The 23,959-nt window shown below is 33.8% G+C and overlaps 1 protein-coding gene across 1 annotated transcript in view; it reads right to left on the bottom strand.

Moving 5' to 3' along the window:
- SCN7A (sodium voltage-gated channel alpha subunit 7) overlaps nt 1-23,959 on the bottom strand; it is a 61,277-nt gene that overhangs the window by 20,435 nt on the left and 16,883 nt on the right. The window contains 9 exon segments of the mRNA XM_007450045.1: nt 638-811; nt 3,148-3,302; nt 5,366-5,471; nt 7,961-8,398; nt 11,743-12,099; nt 13,871-14,044; nt 15,104-15,342; nt 16,365-16,461; nt 22,531-22,737. Of these exon segments, the coding sequence (XP_007450107.1) occupies nt 638-811; nt 3,148-3,302; nt 5,366-5,471; nt 7,961-8,398; nt 11,743-12,099; nt 13,871-14,044; nt 15,104-15,342; nt 16,365-16,461; nt 22,531-22,737 (1,947 nt within the window).

Below are 23,959 nucleotides of genomic sequence, written 5' to 3'. Positions count from 1 at the left end.
GGGGAAAAGGAGAGTAGCAGGACATAAGACTGGATCATGTAGAGACTTGTAGGCCTTTGATTGCAAAGACTGTAGCTTTTATTATGAGTGAGGGGTGTTTATTGGAGGATTTCAAGAAAAGTGACTTGAGCTGAGTTTCATTTTACAACAGTACAACATATGTGGTTGCTATGTGGAGAGTAGAACAAAGTCGTGCAGTGGTGGAAGCAAGGATCTCAGCTTGGAATCTACTGCAGTGATACAAATGGGCAGTTCTGGTAGCTTGGATCAGTGTGGTACTGGTGAAGGTTATGATAAGTAGTCTAATTTTAAATGTATGATTTAAAGGTAGAACCAATCTAAATATTTTAGAATGCTGATATTTTCAAGATATTCTGCAATAAGACTATTCTAATTAGCAGCAGGTTTATAGGCGATGATTAGAAGAATCAGGAGTTAAGTACTGAAGTGTTAAAATTTTGGAATGAAAAGAAAAGGATGGATGTGAAGCATTACATATGAAGAAATATGGGATGTTGGTGACTGAAAATGTATAGAGAGAGGGAAAAGAAAGATATAAGTAAATGGAAGAGTAAGTCAGAGTAAAGAAGGAAGAGTAAATCAAATAGCCTTTAAATTTTTTCTTTAAAATACATACAATAACAACCATGAAGTCTAGTTGGTACCAGCCATTAGTGAAATAGGCTTTAAAACCGTATGCCATCCATTTTAGAAGCATTTCCAGAATAAAGATGTAAGTGAAGATCATGTCAGCATATTCTAATAAGATTTTAATAGTCTTCCTCTGATCAATATATATATCTTCAAAAGCCTGTGGGTAAAAAATTTAAGGATTAGTGTACATGTAATTTCTATAAGATCTTTTGGCACAGAGGGGAATGAAATCCCATCTCTAGATGGTGAGCATTGTCATAGGTTGTAGTCTCAAGGGCTTGTTCACTTGGTTTGGATTTATTCACACAATCCACATCTGTTTTCTGATCCCATTCCTGTAGCAGACATCATTCATTGATTCCAGAACCTCCAAATTCTGTTCTAATTAGTGATCTGAAAAGCCTCTCTCAAATCAGTTAATCAAACTTAAGAGGTGGAATCTTTAGTCACATCTGACCTGGTTCTTGTCTCTAATTCCACATAGCCATCTCATAGATATATGCTATTGAGATTAAAGGAGCAGAGATAAACAAACAAAGAAACAAAACCCCCCAAACCTGTGTTTTCAGAAATCCATGCTGCTATTACATGAAAAAGTCGCAGAGCTTGTCAGATAAACCATTGGAAACACATGAATATGAAATAAAACTATAATGTTTTTCTAAAGTTTCTCGGTTCTAATAGATCAAGCTCAATTTTACTGTGAAGGAAGCAAATTCTGATAATGTCATTCAAAGCAATTTCATAGTATTTTTTTATCACTGAAAAAAAGGAAATAAAGTATCAATAACCTCAGGCAGACTTGTTTCAAAGGGCATTGAGGTCAAAGATTAAACAAGGATGAAAATAATCTTCGGTAAAGAATGGTGTAATTCTTAAAAACCAATTGTTAAATAAAAGTAAATATAAAATAAGAGAATTGCTGACTCAATTGAATAAATTATGGAGTAAAAGTGTTTATAAAAGCAGATTATAAATATCATCCAAAATTATTTTAAAGGACTTTATTCATTACATGTATTTACTTACTGAATAGGTATATAATATGAAATAATATAAAAAGATATACAGAAGTCTCTATTTCAATTAAAACATTAAAAAATAGGCAAAACCAATCTGTGGCAGTTGAAGTCCACATACTGGCTATCCACATGGAATGAAGAAGTAACTGTTAGGGTCAGAGCATGGTTCTGGAGCCCTGGTAGCATTCTATTTCTCAAGCCAAATGATGGTTACATAGGTACATACACTCGGTGAAAATCTTTCATGCTATACACTTATGATTTTCATGCTTTTCAGTATGTGTGCTAAATGTCAGTATAAAGTTCACTTTAAAAATATTTGCAGTACAAAGTCTGGTTCCCAGCCATGACTCCATCTTCTCTGTTTTGTACATTTCATGATTAACTATTTCTTGTGTATTATTCTTTGATCTTCTTTAATCAAACACAAGCAAATATCAATATACATTCTATTTTTCTCCCTTTCTTACATAAAATGTAGCATGCTGTGCACTTTATTCTTTCTTTTTTTCACTTATTACCATGTCTGGGGGAATTGCAATATCAGCATGCAGACAGCTCCTGTATTTTCTAGGTAACTGCACAGTATCCCATTGGATGACTGTACCATAGCATATTTAAACAGTCACCTAATATGGTTTCTTTTTGTTTTTCAATCTTTTGCTATTACAAAAAATTCTTCAGTGCATAGCCTTGTAAATGCATTTAATACATGTGAAGATTTTAAAATAATTTCCCTGAATTAAGATTCTTGGGTCAATGGGTAAATATATTTGTAGTTCAAAGGTTCTTAAAAGTATGTGCAGGGACTTCCCTGGTGGCACAGTGGTTAAGAATCCTCCTGCCAATGCAGGAGACACAGGTTCGGGCCCTGGTCCAGGAAGATCCCACATGCCTCGGAGCGACTAAGCCCATGCATCACAACTGCTGAGCCTTGTGCTCTAGAGCCCTCGAGACACAATTCCTGAGCCCATGCGCCTAGAGCCCGCAACAAAGAGAAGCCACCACAACGAGAAGCCCACGCTCCTCAATGAAGAGTAGCCCCTGATCGCTGCAACTAGAGAGAAAGCCCGCATGCAGCAACGAAGACCCAACGCAGCCAAAAATTAATTAATTAATTTTACAAAAAAGTAAATGCAATATTTCTCTCTCCAATGGAACGGGTAACAAAGTACTAGCACAATATGTGCATTTTATTAAACTTTATTAAAATAAGAAAAATTGGGTATTTATTAACATTCTTTTTTCCTGCTATCATTCATATATTTTGAAATTATATTATTTATTTAATATTGAATGAGGCATATACAGACTCTCTGAGAAACTGTAATGTATGTCTTCCAAAACTAAAATCCTAGAATATGAAATTTGGTGCTATAATAAGTATTCTGGGGAAAAATGATTTGGCATGGGGACTTCATGAATGTAGACTCATGATGCATTTTTTTTCCATAAAAATATGAACTCTCACCAGAGCACCTGTGCTGAGCAGAGTGACAAGGCCAATGAAACACTTAAAACAACTGTTTTCTACTATCTTGCAGCAAGTTTTCCTTATGTTCTGCCAAATTTTTCCTTTCCTGGAGTCTCTGCTGATTTGAGCAGATGAAGATCTTCGTCCATAACCTGTCAAGAATGAAACTATTAAGAACAGAAATCTAGAAAACTCATGAAAAAGTAAACATTCCAAATGTTTTGGCAAGTATTTATTTACAGAGTCTAATATAGGTGGTTTCTGACATTAATATTTGATTTTTACCTCTATTGTAGTGACCACTGCAATCACTGAGGAAAAAAAGAAAAAACTTAACTTGTGAGTTTGGTAATGGTAGGAGGAAAGAAATTGTGAAAGGAAGAGATGACTTAGAACATCCTCTTACCCTGCTAGACAGAGTCTGAGAATAGAACTCACCCTCACTCCTACAAAACACACACACACATACACACAAGACACACACACACCATCTTCTGATTACTACATTTTTGTATAATGCCTGAAAAGTCATTCTCTGAAGATTCACATGGCATAACAAGCATTTCCATTTAAATATACAAATATTTATGACATAGTAAGAGGTATAATATCAGTTAAGTAAATTAAATTGATCCCAGCTCTTAGGTGGCATGGGTATGGAAATTTTGATTGAGACTATTTAAGGAGCTAAGCTTGGATTATGGAGTAATTTGTGGGTAGGGTACTGGTGTATGAGGTTGAATTCTACCTTCTCGTCAAGAGAGTTAGCATAAGGAAAATGTGAGGCTTGAGAAGGGTATGATTAACAGGAAAGAGAATGAAGAATGGAGGTGGGTGGAGTTTAAAGTCAACACATTTTAGAATTTTATAGAATTTTACTGAGAGTCAGTTTATACATCTTTGGTCAGAAAAATATAGAAAATGTTTCCTCCCTGGTCTTGTATGATACAAGTGCTATAATTCAAGTTACCGAGAGCGGATTCTTATTTTTGAATATAGGAATTTGAACATTTAGCAATTACCATTTTGATGATTTCCAGTGATTTCAAATGTTCAGAACCGACAGTTATTTGTTAATCTTGTTAGGAAATAATTTGAATTATAAGTTATTGAGGGTTGCATGCTACGTATCTAGTGAGTCAGTCAACTGACAGAAGCCCCATATATTTCTTTTTGTTGTTGTTGTTGTTGTTTTTTGCGGTACGCGGGCCTCTCACTGTTGTGGCCTCTCCTGTTGCGGAGCACAGGCTCCGGACATGGCGCAGGCTCAGCGGCCATGGCTCACGGGCCCAGCCGCTCCGCGGCATGTGGGATCCTCCCGGAACTCTCATCTCAACCACTGTGCCACCAGGGAAGCCCCCCCCCCATATATTTCTTAATATTCATGTAGTATATAAAAATACATGACCATTACATGATTTGTTTTCCTATGAGTATTTTAAATATTGACCCCATTCCATGAGTTATAAAAACACACACACGTACACTAATTTAATCTTTTTAATAATTCCATGAAGTCTTACTATTATTCTCATTTTACATGTTAGGAAATGAGCCAGAGAGAGGGTAAGTAAAAGCTAGTAAATGGTGGGCTGGCATACGAACTCAGGCTGTCTGATTTCAGAACCAACACTCTTTTTTTTTTTTTTTTTAAATTTATTTATTTATTTATTTTTGGCTGTGTTGGGTCTTCGTTTCTGTGCGAGGGCTTTCTCTAGTTGTGGCAAGTGGGGGCCACTCTTCATCGCGGTGCGCGGGACTCTCACTGTCGTGGCCTCTCTTGTTGCAGAGCACAGGCTCCAGACGCGCAGGCTCAGTAGTTGTGGCTCACGGGCCCAGTTGCTCCGCGGCATGTGGGATCTTCCCAGACCAGGGCTCGAACCCGTGTCCCCTGCATTGGCAGGCAGATTCTCAACCACTGCGCCACCGGGGAAGCCCCTGGAACCAACACTCTTAACTAGACTCCCTAGGAAGTAGGCCCTTCCTCTCTTTTCCAAATACTGACTTTTTCTTAGATATTTATTATAAGTTTCTATCAGGATTCATATGGGCATGTGTACATGTGCATGCACACAAACATGTTCATGTGTGTGTATTCCTTAGTCAAATTAATAAACTCTTTAAAATTAAAAGTATCTTCAATAGTATTATTTAGGCTAAAAGAAGTTTAGTCTAATTTCAATACAATTTTCAAAGGAATTAATTTTTTTCTTACCGTTTTTAAGACGCTTTGGCTTTCCACCTTCATAGACCATTTCTTCTTCTTCAGAGATAGCAATATCAACCGTACTGCATTCAGATGAGCTAGATTGCTTTACCTTCTGAAAAGTAAAATCCCACCAAGAAAGTTGTGATTAAAGTTTCATTTATTCACTGTAGTTAAAGTTTATTTTATTTTCAGAAAAAAGAAAAATTATGTACAGAAAGACTACTGTCAGGCATAAAAGACTTCAGGCCAATTTCATAATTGATATTAAAATGCATACATATCTCTGGGACTTGAAGTTTTTAAAAAATATTTTAAAAAATTAATTGAAGATAAAATAATTTTTAGATTAAAATCAACATATAGTTAATAACACTGTTCTCCTAAAAGATGTGAAGGCTATCTCAAATATCCGAAAGGAAAGATCTAGGTAGAGTATACAGAAAAGAAAATTATAAATATTTTGTGCTACCTCTTTGTCTTTTGCACAGTAAGTGTCAAGGAAATAAAATTAGAAGTTTTGTTTGCTTTAAACCACATACGGTCAATTGTAAGACATCATGGTGCTCAATTAAAAAAATAAAATATCCAGCAGGATATTACTCTTAAATAAGCAAATCTTTTGAAAAATTATTTCATTTCCCTTTGTATTCTCTTTATTATTGATAAAATAAGGGTATAGCAATGCACTGATTTGGGAGTAGACAATAAATAAATTAATATTATATCATGTTTGAGCATTCAATGATTGAAAATTATACATTTTATATTTAAATGCTTTATTAGAGTTTTTAAAACCCTTGCACATAAATTATTTGATGACATTTTCCCAAAACTGTGTGAGTACTTATTATTCTAAATTTATAAATAAATCAATTAAGATTCAAAATTATAAATCATTTTAGTAAAAGATTATTTAATGGCCAATATATATTGCTACATTATGAAAAAACAAGTTTCAAAATCTGATTTAAATTTTATGCTTTTATGAAATTTATATAGTTATATATTTGTAATAAAATATGAAAGTTTAAATACCAAAGAGAGTATGAATCTCTGAATTATCAGATTACATGTAATTTTATATTTCATCTTTGGCTTTTGGTAGATCAACATCTTAAGCACTCTTGGGCTACATAATCTGGAAAGTGTTATAAATATATAACGAAATATATAAATGAATAAATCTTCTTTGAGTAGTTAACCAATCAACAAGACCAAATAATTATGCAGCTTAAATGACAACTTCTGAAACTTCAACATTTACAGTTACATTAATTTCCATCTTTCCTATGTATTTTCGTATCTCCAACTTTCTAATGAGATTGGCAAGAAGTTTCCCATTTCCACATGTGCTATGATAAATAGTAATTTTACTGAGAAATGGATGGTAGTACATGCCTTATAATGTTGTTATAATTTAAATAAAATCAGCTAGCGCTCTATAAATATTTAAGTGAAGATATAGAAGTGTGCTGGAGAATAATACTTTTCATTTTCTAATAATGGTATTTATTAAAGGAAAATGAACCTGAGAATACGGGGTGTGATAAGGAGTGAAAATGGTTCTCGGAAACAAAGATGCCTGCACTAGAAACTAGAAGGACTTTGAATAATTGAAACTTGATTCCTTTTAGAAGGCCAATTTGATAAGTTATTGCAGAGAGCAGCTGCCAAGCCAGAAGAGGTCTGGGAGATAAGATGGTGTCAGAGACTATGGGGACCTGGAAAAAGATATTCTCTGCCCTTCCCCATGCCAGTGAATGAACTAAAACGATTCTCTAGTGAGGTCCAATGCAAGTGGCTCGCAGTGCAGATGTGATCTCTATAGATGTAGCTTTGAATTAAATGATAGCTCCTACTAACACATTATGCTGCTTGCAAATGAAGACAGTAAGACTGTATCCCGTAGGGTATACATTTTAAAAGCTAAGTGAACAGCAGTATCTGCCCTTCTTTGAATATGACCCTTCTCCCCCACCACCCCGTGTTTATAAAGTTGCAAAATGTTCACAATTCAAACTGGTGGTTTTTTCCTTTGTTCTTTTAGTCCAACTCAATTATATATGCTATAATACATTGCAGAAATGAACTGACAAGAATCTTAAAATTTTAGCAAGCAAGAAAGTAAGTTAGCACTCTTCTAGTCCCATCTTATATTTTAAACATGATAAAGCTCAGGAGAGTTTGGTGATTTCTCCAATAATACACATAGATTTAAAAAATGTAGTTTTCTTCCGTATGCTTTTCATCACCCCCATGCTGCTTGCTTATTAATGGACAGACTATTATAATTATATTATCTGATGTTTACTAAGTGCTTACTATATATGGGCATTATTCTATGCACTATTGAACTATTTTCCTTAATCTTTCTTTTCTATCTCCTCTAAGAAATAGATACAAGTTTATCCTCTTTTACAGACGAGGAAACTGAAGCTTAGAAAGTTTAAGAAACTTGATTAGCAGCAGAAAATCAGGAGCAAGGAATGCTATAGCTAGGATTGAATGGGTAATCTAACTCGGGAACTTCAGCCTGCTTCACTTCCTTATCAACAATGCCATCAATCAACAATAAGAAATCATGATATTAAAACAACTTACTTCTTTGCTGCTTTCATCACCTGACTTGCTCTGAATCTCCTTATTGTTCAGATTTTCTATATCAGATTCTTCTGACGCAATCAGTACAGTTTCTGAGACACTGGGACTGGGGATAAGTGACTGACTCCCATTTTCGGTCATTGTGTTTTTCTCTGTGCCACTGCTTTTTTCCTTATCCTTGAGGAAATCTTGGGTGTTGCTCAATTCAGAGAGAGTATGGTCAGAAATATTCTCTTTAACATATATATCACTTACATTGTCCATTGTTTCCTCTGGAACATTTTGGTTTTTGCATAATATTTTAGAAAGCACATAATTTATTCCTTTTTTAATCCTCACCATTGCACGCTGGAGATTTTTTGCTTCATCATTCTCTTCAGTTGTTGTAGCCTTGTATGAACTAAATGAGCTGACCAATGCCAGAAACAGGTAAAGTATCTGAATGAGGAAGTAAATGGGGTTAAATACATCTCATTTTTTTGTTTCCTTTCAAACAATGACAACAAAATAATCTTTTAAAAAAGCTGACCTGAGATTTGAAAACAGCATGCACACTACAATGCTATTTAGGCTATTCAGTTTTTGCTCATCTACAGTGGGCCAGGTGCTGTGTTAGTGGTTTGTATAGCCAGAACTCATCTCAAGGTCACAATATTCTATGAAATATCATTTGTTTCTCTTTTACAGATGAGAACCACAAAGCTTACAGATGCTAAGTATCAAAGATCACACAGGTTGAACATAAGTCTGTCTTATTCCAAAGTTTGTTTTTTTCACTAAGCCAGGCTAACTCTCCCAAAGTGAGAAAATGAATTGCTACTTCAGGTGGCTGACTTCACTTTAGCCCTAACCCAGGAAGATGTGTAATGACATCTTCATGGGTCTGCAAACCCATGAGGAATTTCATGGGGAGAGAGCTATCCCTGGTTCTGAAGCCCACATCTAACTTTCCTTGTGATGTGCAAGCACAGGGATTGGGTAGGTTAATTGATTCTCTGTGATAATAAATTTGGTCAAATAAGAAAGAGATGAGTGATGGAAGGATCATTCCTAATATTTGCAAGTTATTTTGAATTCGAGGATAGTGTGTATTTCGACCTTTACTATCACTGAGAAATAAGATCAAGGCATGTACATTTTCCAGAGAATCAGATTTTTATTTTGTTTGTTGTTGTAGGGTATAGATTATAATTTTAGATTCTAGTGTTGGAGATTTATATTGATTATTCTCTTAGACTTAAAGTAGTAATTTGAGCATTTTGTCTATTCTGGCAGTTTTCTCTTCTCTCTTCAGATATTTGAGTTTTTGAATATTTAATTTACTTTATGCTTTACCTATTATTTTTAAAGGGAAAGGTTCAAATGTTACACATTATGTGTAATAATATGTATATAACTTACATAACATTTTCCTGCTGGTATTTCTGATTTCTTCATATATTAAGGATCTACTTTTAAAAATACTTATACTGACAATTTATGTGTACATACAATAAAATAGTTAAGTATATGAAGATCTGCAGCATTCATTTGTTAAAATATCTTTCAGAATTTTGGATCTATGTGAAGAGGTGAATTCTCAAGCACTCTGATAATTACTGTTTCTCATGCACATATACACCTAAAATATTATGAAGTACCCACCAAACCGTGTTCATTTCTAATGAATTACTTTTACTTCTCAATACCCAGATATTTTTAACACTTAGGAATAGAGAAAGCTCAAATGAGACTCACTCATGGAAAAATCAAAATATTTTTGCAGATAATAAAGTCATCAAATAAATCACCTTAATCGTAACCATAGTTTTGGTGTAGCAATAAAACGGAAGGTATAAGATGGCTCAGCATTGGAAATTTCTTGCAGGTAAGATCATCTGAACAACTAACATATATTTTCTATAACCTACAATTACAGAATCTCAATGGAAAAAAAAAACTGAAAAGACAGTAATTGAATGCCAATATCCCCAGAATAGTTTGATTTTCTCCCACTAGTGTCCCATTTTGATATTAAGGCTTACTTACAGATAATCTGGGCAGGGGCTCCATGGCCCTTGTAGGAACTAGACTATTAGCATCTCTATCATTCTCAAAGGACAAAGGGAAAGACCAAGTATAATTTAAGGTGGTTGTTTCTTTTTCCTTTGGTTAACTATTGTCCACAGTGAGAAAAATGAAAAGGGTGTTTAGTAAGAATTTCATGACTATAAGCTTCATATGAGTAGAAACCATGTTTTCTCTTAGACAACCAGCACAATGCTAGGCACAAAGTACATGATAAAAAATATTTGTTGAAAAATTAATTATGGAATGAATGAAAGAATAGATTTTTGTGTCAGGATTTGGAGAAGGAAAAATTATGCTACAGCAACTGTATATTTAAGAGCTTACAATGTAAGATTTCTTATATCTTAGACACACACACGCTTCCCCCATATATATATATATATATATATATATATGTATATATATGCATATATACATATATATATGCATATATATATACATATACAATAAGAGCGTTAAACGGCTGAAAATCAAGTTCAAAATGCTCTGGAACTGTGATCTAAAGAAAGAAATTTATAACACTGTAAAATGCTACTGCTTTGTTTAAGTGCGCTCTGAATTAAAAATAGCCTAGTCTCCTAAAAGATTAATAGGAGGACTCATGATCCCTTCCTTCATGGAGCCTACAGTTTAATAAGGAAGATAGACAAGTACATGAACAATTAAACATAATGTCAATGTGTGCATATGACAGGAGTATGCCCAGGGTAAACAGAAGCAATGAGGAAATGTGCTGATACAATGGAGTCTAACCTGTGATTTTTTTCCCCACGTTTTGGGAGATGTGCTTGACCTCTATGACTTAGGAATAAAAAGTAAATATTGAGTCTCTTTTATTTCCTGTAATAACAATTTTGTCTTATAAGCCATTTTTTTCTTGAAGTAAAAGGTAATATCACTCCAATTACTGGAACTTTAAAAGTGAAAGCATTTCCTCTTAGTTAATGCATAACAGTTTTATAGATCAGTGGTTTTCCAACTTTGCTGTACAATTTAATCAAATGAGGATTTTAAAAAAATCGTGATGACCAGGTTATGTCCACATACCAATAAAATTAGAATCTCTGGGAATGAATCCAAGACATTAGTTTATTTTTATTAGTTCCCCAGGTAATTCCAATGTGCAGTCAAATTTGACAACCAGTGCTACATTTAAGTGTTTCTTAAAATTTAATGTGCATACAGATCACTTGGGGATATTGTTAAAATATAGATTCTGATTCCACAGGTCTGAGATGGGATCTGAGAGTCTTCATTAATAACTACCTCTCATAAAGCCAAAGCTACTTTGAGTAGCAGGTTATAACCAGTGCTATCCAATGGAGATATGATGCATATCACATATGCAATTTTCCAGTAGGCACACTAAAAGTGTAAATAAAAACAGGTGAAATTAATTTTACTAATATATTTTATTCAACTAAATGTATCAAAATATTATAATTAAAATTCATTTGATATAAAAATTATTAATGAAATCATTTACATTCTTTTTTGGGAGGTAAGACTTCAAATTCAGTGGGTATTTTACACTTATGACACATCTCAAAGTGGACCACTCATATTTTAACTGATCAATGGCCACATGAGGCTAGAGGCCACCGTATCAGACAGCACAGTTATAGACCACTGGCTTCCATAAGTCCACATTGTGAAAATGCCAGACAATACATCAGTTTTTCAAGGAAAATTTTAAAGCATGGATTACTTACCAATAAGTTTCCAACTAAAATCACCATCATGTAAAAAGGAATACAACTTAATTGGCCTGCTACCTTAAAGCAATCCCATAAAGTTTCTATCCACTCTCCACAGAGAATCCGGAATACATTCAGGAAGGAGTGGAGGAAATCATGCATGTGCCAGCGTGGAAGTTGACAGTCTTCATCTATGTTGCAGACGTATATTTTGTAATTTGAACCAAACAGCTTCAGGCCAAGCACAGCAGAAAAGAATATGAATGTGAACAACAGCAGGACCAAGTCTTTCAGGGCCATCATTGAGTTACCAAGAGTCAGCAGCAAAATCTTGAAAGTTGGCCAATATCTCCCCAATTTGAAAATTCGCAACTGATAGAGCAATGTAAAACCCAGAATAAGAAAAAAACAACAAAAAATCTGGTCACTATTCATTACGATGTACATTAAAATTTTTTATCAGCATTATACACATATACATATGTAGTCTTTAATGTAATATTCAGTTTTGAGCATTATTAATACTAAGCATTGAAAATTCAGTTTATGTATAATTCTTAATACATCTTACATATTCTATAGTTTATTACTGTAAATCCACGTATATTTTCTTCTATTGATCTGTCAATTCCCATTCAATATTACACTATTATAATTATTCTAGTTTTATGTTTTAATATCTGGTAAAGCAAGTATCCATTCTTTGTTTTGTTTTTCACAGTGTATTGAATATTTTCCCACATTTTGACATATAGATAATGCTGGAAAAGGCTTCAGTTTCCATTGAATTCCATTGACAGTTCTATTGTGTATTTACTTTTAAAAATAACGTGGAAGTCCAAACATAACATGCTAGGTTTAGTGTGAATATTTCACTTCTTTTCACCAGATTAAAAAATTTTTATTTATATGGCACAAAATCACCTTAATTTTTGGGTCATCTAAAATCCATATATTATTTTTATATGTGCTATACCTTCCTCAACTTTTTCTGGTATATAGTTGGCTTTCTGGACTCAGGGGTAGGACTTAACATTTATCCATGTAAAACTTAATCATCTTAGGGCTTCCCTGGTGGCGCAGTGGTTAAGAATCTGCCTGCCAATGCAGGGGACTACGGGTTCAAGCCCTGGTCTGGGAAGATCCCACATACCGCGGAGCAATTAGGCCCGTGAGCCACAACTACTGAGCCTGTGCGTCTGGAGCTTGTGCTTCGCAACTAGAAAGGCCGCGATAGAGAGAGGCCCACGCACCGTGATGAAGAGTGGCCCCTGCTTGCCACAACTAGAGAAAGCCCTCGCACAGAAACGAAGACCCAACATAGCCAAAAAAATAAATAAATAAACATAATCATCTTAGATTCAGTCCATTACTAGTCTTTCAGGTATTTTGATACTACCTTTTATTACATTGTCTGTATTTCCCAGTCTTGTTTCATCCATAAATTTGATAAATACAGCTTTTATATTTTTCTCTTACTCATTAGACAAGCCTATGGATAAAGATTTAAGATAGGATTCTGAAGAATTATTTAGATAAGATCAAATCTACTTAATTGTTCTTGATATCTGCTACATTCCTTCAACTTGTTACCAAGAATGAGACAATATATTATTTATCAAATGCCCAACATTTCTATAAATATCATTCTAATAACATTATTTCTTTGCCTAGTTTTCTGATGCTTTTACTACCACCTACATTGCAGGCATATAGTGATTCTGACTTGATAATTTTCTAATAACACTTTATTGGCCTGACCGTTCTTCTTTTACAAAGTTTTCTACCCTACATTTAGAAATACTCACCTGATTCTTTAGTTACACACTGGCATTCAGCTTCTGGGACTCTTTATCATCCTGCTTCTCAAAACTGATCCAGTGTTCCTGACCCTGCTTTCTAAAACTGTATCTCAAATTTGCTGTATATATGGCATATTTCCTTTAATGCCTGAGCCAAACAACAGCATTGGAGACTACTTACTCTTTTCTGGGTTCCTTTCTAAGCTTGTTACATATGAATTAGTTCATTTACTACCTCCAATATACCAAAAGGATAGGTATTACTATTCTTCCCACTTCATGTCTGTGGAAACTGAGATGAATTTTTATAAAATAAAATTTAGGTCTTGGATTCTACTTACCACCCTGAATGATCGAAAAACAGCCAGTCCATGACAATGTGTTACATAAAGTTCTACTAAACCATGGAACACAATTAGGCTATCATAAATGTTCCAGCCTACTTGGAAATACCCATATGGATGCATGGCAATTATTTTAAAAATCATTTCTGCTGTGAAAATTCCAATAAACACCTAAATAAAACAAAACACAGAGATGAGAATATGATTCCAGTAGCTGTATCAGAACCCTCACACGCAGAAACTGTAAAATTTCACTGCCACCTTTTTTATATTTCCTCTGTCAAGGTCTGATTACTTTCAGAGTCTGTATTACAAGTACAGGCTCATAGGTTTTGTTTGACAATCTAATGTCAAACGTCGTGTAATCTTCAATTACTTTAATAAAAGTCATCCTGGAAGAAAACAAAAGAATATTTGAGAGTGAAAATCTTTTCATTTTGAATAGTTCCTTTTGGGATAAAGAGTGCATATTAAGATATTTAATTTTTAAAACTGTAAAAGAAATTTTTCAAAAGCATATATATATGATCCAGAAAAAAAGCAAACCCATGGAAATTGTCCTTTGAAAACTACACTTGCAGAACTAACTAAATTACTGTTTTGGTATCAAGTAAATGTATAGTTCAAAATTGGTAGCAGTTGGCTGTTTGTATTAGTATCAAGCAACTAAACAACAATAAAAGCAAACGGAATTAAACAATATATATTTGCTTGAATGTGACTTGTTTTTAACTCATAGAAATCTTTGTCTTTTGTATTGTATGTGGAAAGAAAAGATGAGCGAATCTCAAAAATATCTTGCCAAAAGGATAAGTTCCAGTCTAAGATTAGGTGCAGTTGTAACAGAATTCAAAATTCAGGTGTCAGTGAAGGACTTGTGTCTGTTATTTCACCTCTGCCCTACCTTGATCTAGGGGCTACCATACCAAAAGAGGGGATATTTGAGAAGGGAGAGGAAATAAATAATTTCTACTTAACCTGACTGCCATGCAGCTAGCTAGAAGTATTAAATTTAAATGGACTCTAGCTATAAATCTATTCAATGATAAGAATATTTACAAAGCAGGGCTGGGGGAGGTGAGGTGAGAAAGCATGAACACAGTACTTCATCTAATACTCACATAATGCATTTGCAACATTCTGGAGTTTATAAAATAAAACAGCAGGGATAATGATGACTAAAGAAAAGTTGAAATTGCAAAAGAAAATAATGTACAATGAGAGCCTTACCTGGTTTTCAAAGTTGAGAATATTGTTGGTTTCTAAACTCATTGGGTAGTGTCCTAAGGCCAAAAAATGTACATTTAGAATTATGCATATGGTAAGGAAAAGATCGGTAAATGGGTCCGTTATAATCATATGGACAAACTCTTTCAACTTTAACCAACAGGGAGAACAATTCCAGATCAAGAAAGTTATAGTGAATCTATACCAACAAAATGGGCATCCCTTCCTGGATTTTCTAAGTTCTGAAATGAACGAATAGAAAAGTTATGCATTAGCTAATTGTTTATTTAAGCTCTAACTAGTATAAATTTTTGACTTTTGCATGCAAAGGGAGGTTTGAAACTAGACTTCTGATTTTGTATTAGCAAATAGAAATATTTTGTATTAATAAAAATCTGAGCAAAGTAAATTTCTTCTATTTTGTTCATGCTTGCAAGTTAGACAAATGAAAATGAGACAAATTATGTATTAGAATCAAAGCATAGGAGTACCTCTCAAGAAAAACAAATATGGAATATAATTGAGAGTATATTTATAATTTTAGATTTACATGCTTTACAAAATAATGTCTTTCAGTATTGTCTATAATAATGATTACTAGTTATATATATTTAAAAAGCAGAGACAAGTATAAAAAGGACCTTAATAGGTTAATGTTATATACACCAAACTGTATTTTTAGTTACAAGGTAATACTTCATGTTGTTTTCAGTGTTAAACAAAGAAAATACCTTGGTACTCTTTGGTTCCTTTTCCAGTGTTTAAAACATCATGCTTATGAAATTTTAAAGTATTGTTTATCCTAATAGTCTCATGTTATTCCTTAAATTTTAGTTGTTATCATCTAAAATTCTGAAGAAATTGGAGGATTTCCTTAAAAGTGAATCATATGGGGACTTCCCTGGTGGCGCAGTGGTTAAGAATCTGCCTGCCAATGCAGGGGACACAGGTTTGAGCCCTGGTCTGGGAAGATCCCACAGGCCACGGAGCAACTAACCCCATGTGCCACAACTACTGAGCCTCTGTGCCACAACTACTGAAGCCTACACACCTAGAGCCCATGCTCCACAACAAAGAGAAGCCACCACAATGAGAAGCTCGCGCACCACAACGAAGAGTAGCCCTGGCTCGCTGCAACTAGAGAAAGCCCGCGGGCAGCAACAAAGAACCAACACAGCCAATAAATAAATAAATAAATAAATTTTTAAAAAAGTGAATCATATGAATGGTACCTTCCATAGTGTCTAAATATTTTTTACTTTACCTTCTTTATGTCTGATAGTAGCATCATCCAACATATCCAAAGAAGTAATCATAGAAGTTGATGATCTTTTCTTCATTTCTATTTCTGTAGTCTTGGTCTAAAAAGAAATTTGATGAGTCTAATACTGGCTTCTCCCCTTTGTATATCTAAGACTATAACTATAAGAAGGCTTATAACCTTCTTTAAAATGCTGATTCTTCCTTCCAAAAGCCTTTCTGTGTTCCATAATTTGCCACTCTTTACACTATAGATATTATTAAACTGATTTAGGATTATTTGGAAAATGAATGTGTACTACTTGCAACTCAATAAAATCATTTTATATTATGAGGTCAACTATAAAAGGAGAAAACCAGAGAATGATAGTGGTATTACCCATATTTGACAAAGAATTCAGTGTACAGTTTAGAATTATTGTGGAATATGCAGTTGGCAAACATGCTACTGGAAAATAACACCTTACATTTCTCTAACACCTTACATTTTTTACTTGAGCATATGTTAACTATGACTTTGTAAACTCTCTTGATAAAATCAGTTATTTGGTGTTGAGATGATGAAATATGTCTCATGTAATATCAGGTAATAGAATGAATTTTAAAGGATATTTTTGGTTAGAACATATTTGATACTTCCAAAAACTTATCACTTCTTTCTGTCCCTCATGACTCTTGAGTAATGGTTTTAAGACATCCTCTGTTTTGCTGATGTGGTTACCGAGTTAAAAAGAACCCTTGCATTGGAAAGGCACTCAAAACTCCTCGGCTTCGATGCAGATGTTACAAGTTCTACACATTCATGATTATCACAAGTATGGCCCCAGATGTTTCTAGTGACCACGTATAAATTTTGTATTTGAATTTAAACAGTAAGAAACTGGCAATGGGTAGATGACATTGCACCATAGAGCCCCCAACAGTTTTTACACTTGGCACACACAAAGAATAATAATATTTGTATGCTTGTTAATTTGGTAAATAGGTGAGCCTAATAGGTGAAATGAATAGTAAATAAATTTAAATAGGTGAGGCAGCTTTTGAATAGAGATAACTGGCATGGGCCTGCTGCTGCCCTAACACTTAGGGGATTCATGGTTGAGGCTCACTGATAACGCATACCTAGAACACCCTGGCTGGCAGGTTCTGCTGTGGTCTATCTGAAGTCCCAGAGTAGATATCAAGGGAATCATCATATTCATCTCACTCAGTAGGAGTCAAGTCCTTCTAATTTAAATACTAGAGGTAGAGGAAGTAAAAACCAACTGTACCACATACTGAGTTCCATCAGGAAAATGACAGATTCTTTAGGTCTACAGATCTCTGTTGCCTCATTTTTTTTTTTTAACTGAAAAAGCAAAAGCTCAGGATGTGAAGCTAATTTATTTATTTAAACCAATGCTTATTCCAAAAGTATTTTCTTAGCTGACTTACAAGGCTACATAAAATATATGATCATTTATATAATTCCAAATTTCCATGAGTTAAAAACCAACAGAACTATAATTTTTGTTATTAAAGTCTGATAGGAATTTCCCAGGTGTTTCTTCATAAAGATGATACTTTGTCATATTGTGAACAATATCCTCCACTATATTCTTAATACCGAGGAATTACTTCTCATAGAGCTGCTTCTGGTAGTGACGGTGACAATGTTTGATGAATTTACAACAAAAAGCAATCCAGTAAAGATCATCATCTGTGATGGGGGAGCAGTGGAGCGGGGAGAGTGATAACGTTATTGTTGAGACAGTCAATGCTCATTACTGATTTGGCTTGTTATGTTTTAGGATACAAAATGAACAAACCACATATCAGTCTAGTAATATATTTATCTCAATTGAACTTCTCAATAAGTGCCCATACGTTGGCCAACTCCTAAGGATACACCTAGTTTACAATGTAAATTGAAAGGATTATGACTCAAAAATCTTTTTGGAAGTTTAAGAGCTAAAGGACATATACCTGAACTTTAGACAATCCAGTATTAAAATTAAACTGGAAGAAGGGGCTAGGATTCTTCTCACTGCTGGTTTCAATTTTCTCTGGAGGGGAGATATGAAAAAGGAAGAATCCAGTCGTACTCCTGGCATTTAGCAATGAACACCTGAAGTATTCATCTTGGACCCAGACTTCCTCTCTCTACTGCAACCCCACTGGCCTTTTTAATCCTCTGACTCATCCTGTTCCATCCTGCCAGAGAGAATGGACTCATTCTTCAGATCTCAGTTCAAGTGCCAAGTCCTCAATAAAAACCTTTTCTGACTCAGAGAAATTCTTTATTACAAGCTTTCAAAGCACTAAGTTTCTCACTTTTATAGCACTTCCCATATTTTCATTTAATTTTTTTAGTGGAGAATAATACTCACCAGGTACCCAATAGGTTGCTTCAACCATTAATGACATTATACTTTCCATTTTTCATGTATTACTCACCCTACTTTTTTCCTGAAGTATTTTAAATCAAATTTCAGATATCATAACATTTCAGAATAAGCTTTTTAAAAAGATAATCACAACACCATTATCACAGTCAGCAAAATTAGTAATTCCTTAATATTATCCAAGACCCATACCATGCTCAATTTTCTTTCATTTCTCAGAAACATTCTATTATAGTTGACTTGTTCCAATCAAAATACAAAATGATATACATTTTTCTTGGTTTGCAGTTCTACTGATTATCATGATTTTAAATTTATTTAGCCTGTGTGATTTGTTAAAGACACTGAATCACTTATATTGTAGAATTTTCCACATTCTTAATTTGGCAGATTATGTCTTTTTAGTTTAATTTAATGCATTCTTCTCTCTCCTATAGTCTCTGGAAAAAGATGGTTAGACCTAGAGGCATATTAGACTTAGCGTGGATTTTGGCAAGAATATATTGTGGTGTTTTATGTTTCCTATTTCATAACATCAGGAAACATAATGTCTGGTGGTCCTAAAGTTACCATTTATTTTTATAGTTTATCTCCCCATTAGACCATTAGCTTAATGATGATAGACACTGTATTTATATTTATTAGCTTTAAAATCTCCAATGCTTAATACAATGCCTAACATACAGAATATTGTCAATAATGTTTAATTATTCAGGTGAACTGTAAGGATATCAGTTTAGATGGGCAAATTTTTTTTAATATTTATATTCCTACAGTTGTATAAATCATTCTTTTCTAAGGTTTTGCCAATAACTGACAATTCATAGGAAAGTTTCTCCTACAAACTGTATAATGATGAAATAATATTGTTTCAGTGTTGATTCTCCAGAACAATGATGGTAAAGTATGAAAAATGGGTTCTCTTTCTCAGTGTTGAGAAATCAATTACCAATAAATATAGATCAAACTTTGTAACTGGAACTTCTCAATAAAGATTAAATTTGAGAATTTGTGAAGACACTAATTATGTGTCTGGCACATAGTTGACACTCAGTAAACATTATATACTATTATTATCATTATCATTATTATTACTTTAACTATCCCTAAAAGGGGGACATAGTCAAAGACTTAAAGAATTTTATATTGACAAGTATTCTCCATATGGACGACAATGCCTTCTTGCAGTTGTCTTCTTGTCTTTCCTATAATTAGCCATTACCATTTTTTCAGTTGCTTAGTATCTTCTAAGCAGTGCTAAGTGCTTTAAAAACGTTTATTTAATTTGAATCTCACAACAACCTATGACACAGATATTATAATACACGCCTTACAGATGAAGAAGCTGAAGTTTAGAAAGGTTAACAGACTTGGCAAATATCATACATCTATTAAGTGGCTAAAATGGACTTAAATCTATATTTATCTGACTGCAAAACTCTGATTTTAGCCAATATGATCTACTGTTTTCTTATAATGTGAGAATATGAAACACATATGTAATTTCCCAGTAATTCCAACATTGGAATTAGAATCTGTCTAGGGTTAAATCAGGTTGGTCACCTAAAGGGTCCTCAGTATGTTCCATTTTAAATTCTTCAATGTCCAGTGTTTTCTTATGTATAAATAAAAAAGGAAAAGAAAATACATCTTGTGAAAATAACTTTTATTCTCATTTTCCCAGAAAACTTTTGCATGACAAAATGTTCTAGTACTCTTCCAGGAACAGAAATCTTTTATAATTGAAAGATTTTAATTAAAACCAGAAAGCCTTTATGTGATCCAAATAGCCAAAGGAATGGAGATATTGGGAAATTAGGAAATAATCTAAGTTCTTCATAAGCAGAGCTAATAGGGTATCTCATCTGGAATAAGAGAAGTATTGTGCTCTTGAATGCATTTGTGTGTAGCCCTTGAGATTTGAAATGCCACTTCAAAACAAATTACACATTCAACATATCATTCAGACTACAATCATTCAATCTGAAGAACCTCAGATGCATTTCTAGAGACAGAAAGCTTTTGTAATTTGTTCTTCTGTGACTTCCTCATGGGTGATATGATGGCTATATTTGTTAGCTTCTTTTTATACATGTTTTCTTCATACGGTCTGTAATTGATTCATTTTTCAATTGTATGCATTGAAACCTCATAGATACACATATCTATCAATAACTTGTCATTTGGTATGATCCTGTATCATATCATTCAGACCCCACTTTGTTTTGGAATGACTTTTCTAGAGTTTCTTTACTGATGACAACTTAATGAAAGGGTTATATAACAGGGAAGTTAACACTTTCCCCTTTTTGGCCCAGCAGGGGCCTTTGGTATTAATGAACTTCTTAGCCAGCCACACTACACATGCCAGAGTGAATCTTTTGCCCTTACTTTTCCTCAGCTCTTTTTATCTTTTTTATGTGAGAGGATCCTGGATATAGCTCCTTTCTATCTTTTGTTTGCTCCCTCAATCTGTCCTTTTTACATCTACTAGAAAATATAGTTCGAGTATTTTTCCCATATAGACAATCTTTATTAGCAAGTGTTAAGAGTGCAAAAATAAATATTCCAGAAGGATGGAAAAGAAGGCAGGGCATGGCTCCCCTCCCACAAGTGAGGGTCCTGTAACTAGGCCAGTGGGGTGGGAGCACTGGACTTGCTTGTGATCACTTTGGGCCAAGCACCCTCCAAAGAACAAGCTTCTTGGCAGGGGGACTCCTCACAACACAGAGGAAGGGAGCAACACCTCAGAAGAGGCATGGGTTCCGTCCCCCTTAGGCTGCTTTGGCTTCTGCCCACTGCACACCTTGACAGCTTCTGGGTAGGGATATTAGGAGACTGAGCTAAACCTATCCCTCTCTAAACCTAAGAGGAGGTGTGAGATAGCTACTTATATATAAGTAAGCATATAAGAATATCATATATATATTCTTATATATAAGAATATATATATATTATATAAGAATATAATATATATAATATATATAATATAATATATAAGAATATAATATAAGAAAGCTACTTCTGGTTGCTTTCCTAGGTCCTGTTCTTCTTTTCTGCACACTTATGGCACAATTTAGATTTTTAAAGATAATTTTCTACAACTTCTTTAATGTTACTTCTGTCAATACTTTTAGATTCATGGGCAAAAGCTTTTGCTATGAGGCTAAACATCTGAAAATGTATTCAAACACAGCACTAAGGTCATTGAAAATTAGAGTAAAACTGTATTAAATTTTACTGATCATGTGTTTAATTATTCCACAGGTAAAATAACTCCTTAGGTCAGGATGCACAGTGCATTTCCTCTTGAACGAGTTAGAAAGTCAATAAAGTAAAATTTTTTCCTCTTTTTACAACTTCAGTACTATACTGAATCCATGCTTTTAGTACTTTCCGATTTCTAAATTATGGAAGGCACTGTCACTTTTGAGTTGAACACCGAAATTTTCCAAAGCTAATTCTGATGTGCTGTCTGAAGCAAGTTTAAATTAATAAATTATACCTGCATTAAGAGAAATCAAGTTCAAAAAAATGTATAATATATCCATAGTTTATCAGCAGTAGTAGTATGCATTTTGGAGCAAAAACAAAATCTTAAACATGTTGGTCACTCTTATCACACCACACTCAGGAAAGAATGTTATGTAGCAAAAGTGAGCCCTCCTATTAAAATCACTTATGATCTTATTATGTACCATACACAGATATTGAGCATCTATTAGAAGACAATATGCTCCAAGAAGATAAACTCTGACTCCAAAAAAGCATTTAAAATATCTATACCTCTGCTGCTTTATTTCCTTCTTGAAGTTCCGTTAAAGCCTGCTGAAGCTCCGGCTCCATCTTCTTAGCTTTTTCAGCAGCTCTCTGCTTTTCTTCTTCACAGGAGATAGCAAGTATGCCTAAGAACAAACTTGCCATATAAAAGGCAAACCAAAAACTTATCATAACAAAAAATATCATGTAGACCTTCCCAGAAGCATAAAGGATCTAAGGAGAGGTGGAAAACAGGACAGAGAGGAAACGTTATTTGTCTTCCTGCAATCTGTTATTTTAAAATGAAAAATGAAATTTTGTTATGAAAATAATTTAGTTATAAGTGGAATGTAATCACAAGACAGCTTAAGTACTGGCTCTACCTGGAGAAATAAATGAAAGCTCTTCAATTTTGACATATATGTAAGGTACAAAATATATGGTACAAAACCAGGGAAGAATTTAGTAATTTAATTAATTCAGGCTGAACATCTGACTTTTATGTCTTCATTAACAGAGTAAACATGTTGAAAGGAAAAAACTGTCATCTTTCAATAAAGAAAGCTGGACAGTCTGAATATGAAAGAATATTTACTTTGAAGTAGAATCTTTAACTACACGAAGTGTAATAAAGTCAAAGAATGACTGTTTGGAGATTACTTTCCTCTGAACTTTACTTTATGGAAACATCACAACGAGGTACAAAATCAGGTCTATTCAAAGGGGTGAGGAACAGGAATATTTCTATATCTGTCGGAATAACTACTTTGTTGATGAACCTCTAGACAAATCACAAAGGAAAGTCATATCATTCACTTATATGAAGTCATTTGTGGATAGAAAAATACAAAACTGTAGATTTCCAAACTGCTCATTGACTAGCTTTTATTTCATAATAATTACCTAAGATATATCAGAAAATTTTTAAATTTATAAGTAGATATGACAAATCCAAAATATAATCCACTGATTTATCTTCATTGATTAAAAGTATATGAACAAATTTCAAGAAAACAAATGGTAGTAGTTTTAATTTTTAAGTGTTCACTTGAATCAATAGACAGGTATTTACAGAAAATACTGTGTTGATATAACAGAGTTAAGAATGTTTACAAATTAATACGACCTTCTAACATTTAGTCAGAAATAATTTCTTATTAATCTATAGTATGTTTTTCTTTAAAGGTATTTTTAAAAAACTCGATTATCCCAGTGAGTCAGCTATTTAGGATGTAGTTAAATATTTTTCCTGCTAAATGGCTGTCATTTACAGTATATTCAGGAGTTAGTAATAGATATCATGGAGTATACCGCAGGACATGTATATTAATAAATACTTTATGGTTATTATTTTATTAATTCTGGGCAAAACATTCGTGTGGTATTTACCACCTAGAAAAGAGATGAAAATTAGATAGGCAAAGATCTCACAACTGTGGGTGAACGCCTGAATTCA

Source organism: Lipotes vexillifer, unplaced genomic scaffold, assembly GCF_000442215.2.
Source record: "Lipotes vexillifer unplaced genomic scaffold, Lipotes_vexillifer_v1.1 scaffold330, whole genome shotgun sequence".
NCBI lineage: Eukaryota > Metazoa > Chordata > Mammalia > Artiodactyla > Lipotidae > Lipotes > Lipotes vexillifer.
This window is presented reverse-complemented; position numbering and strand designations above follow the sequence as displayed.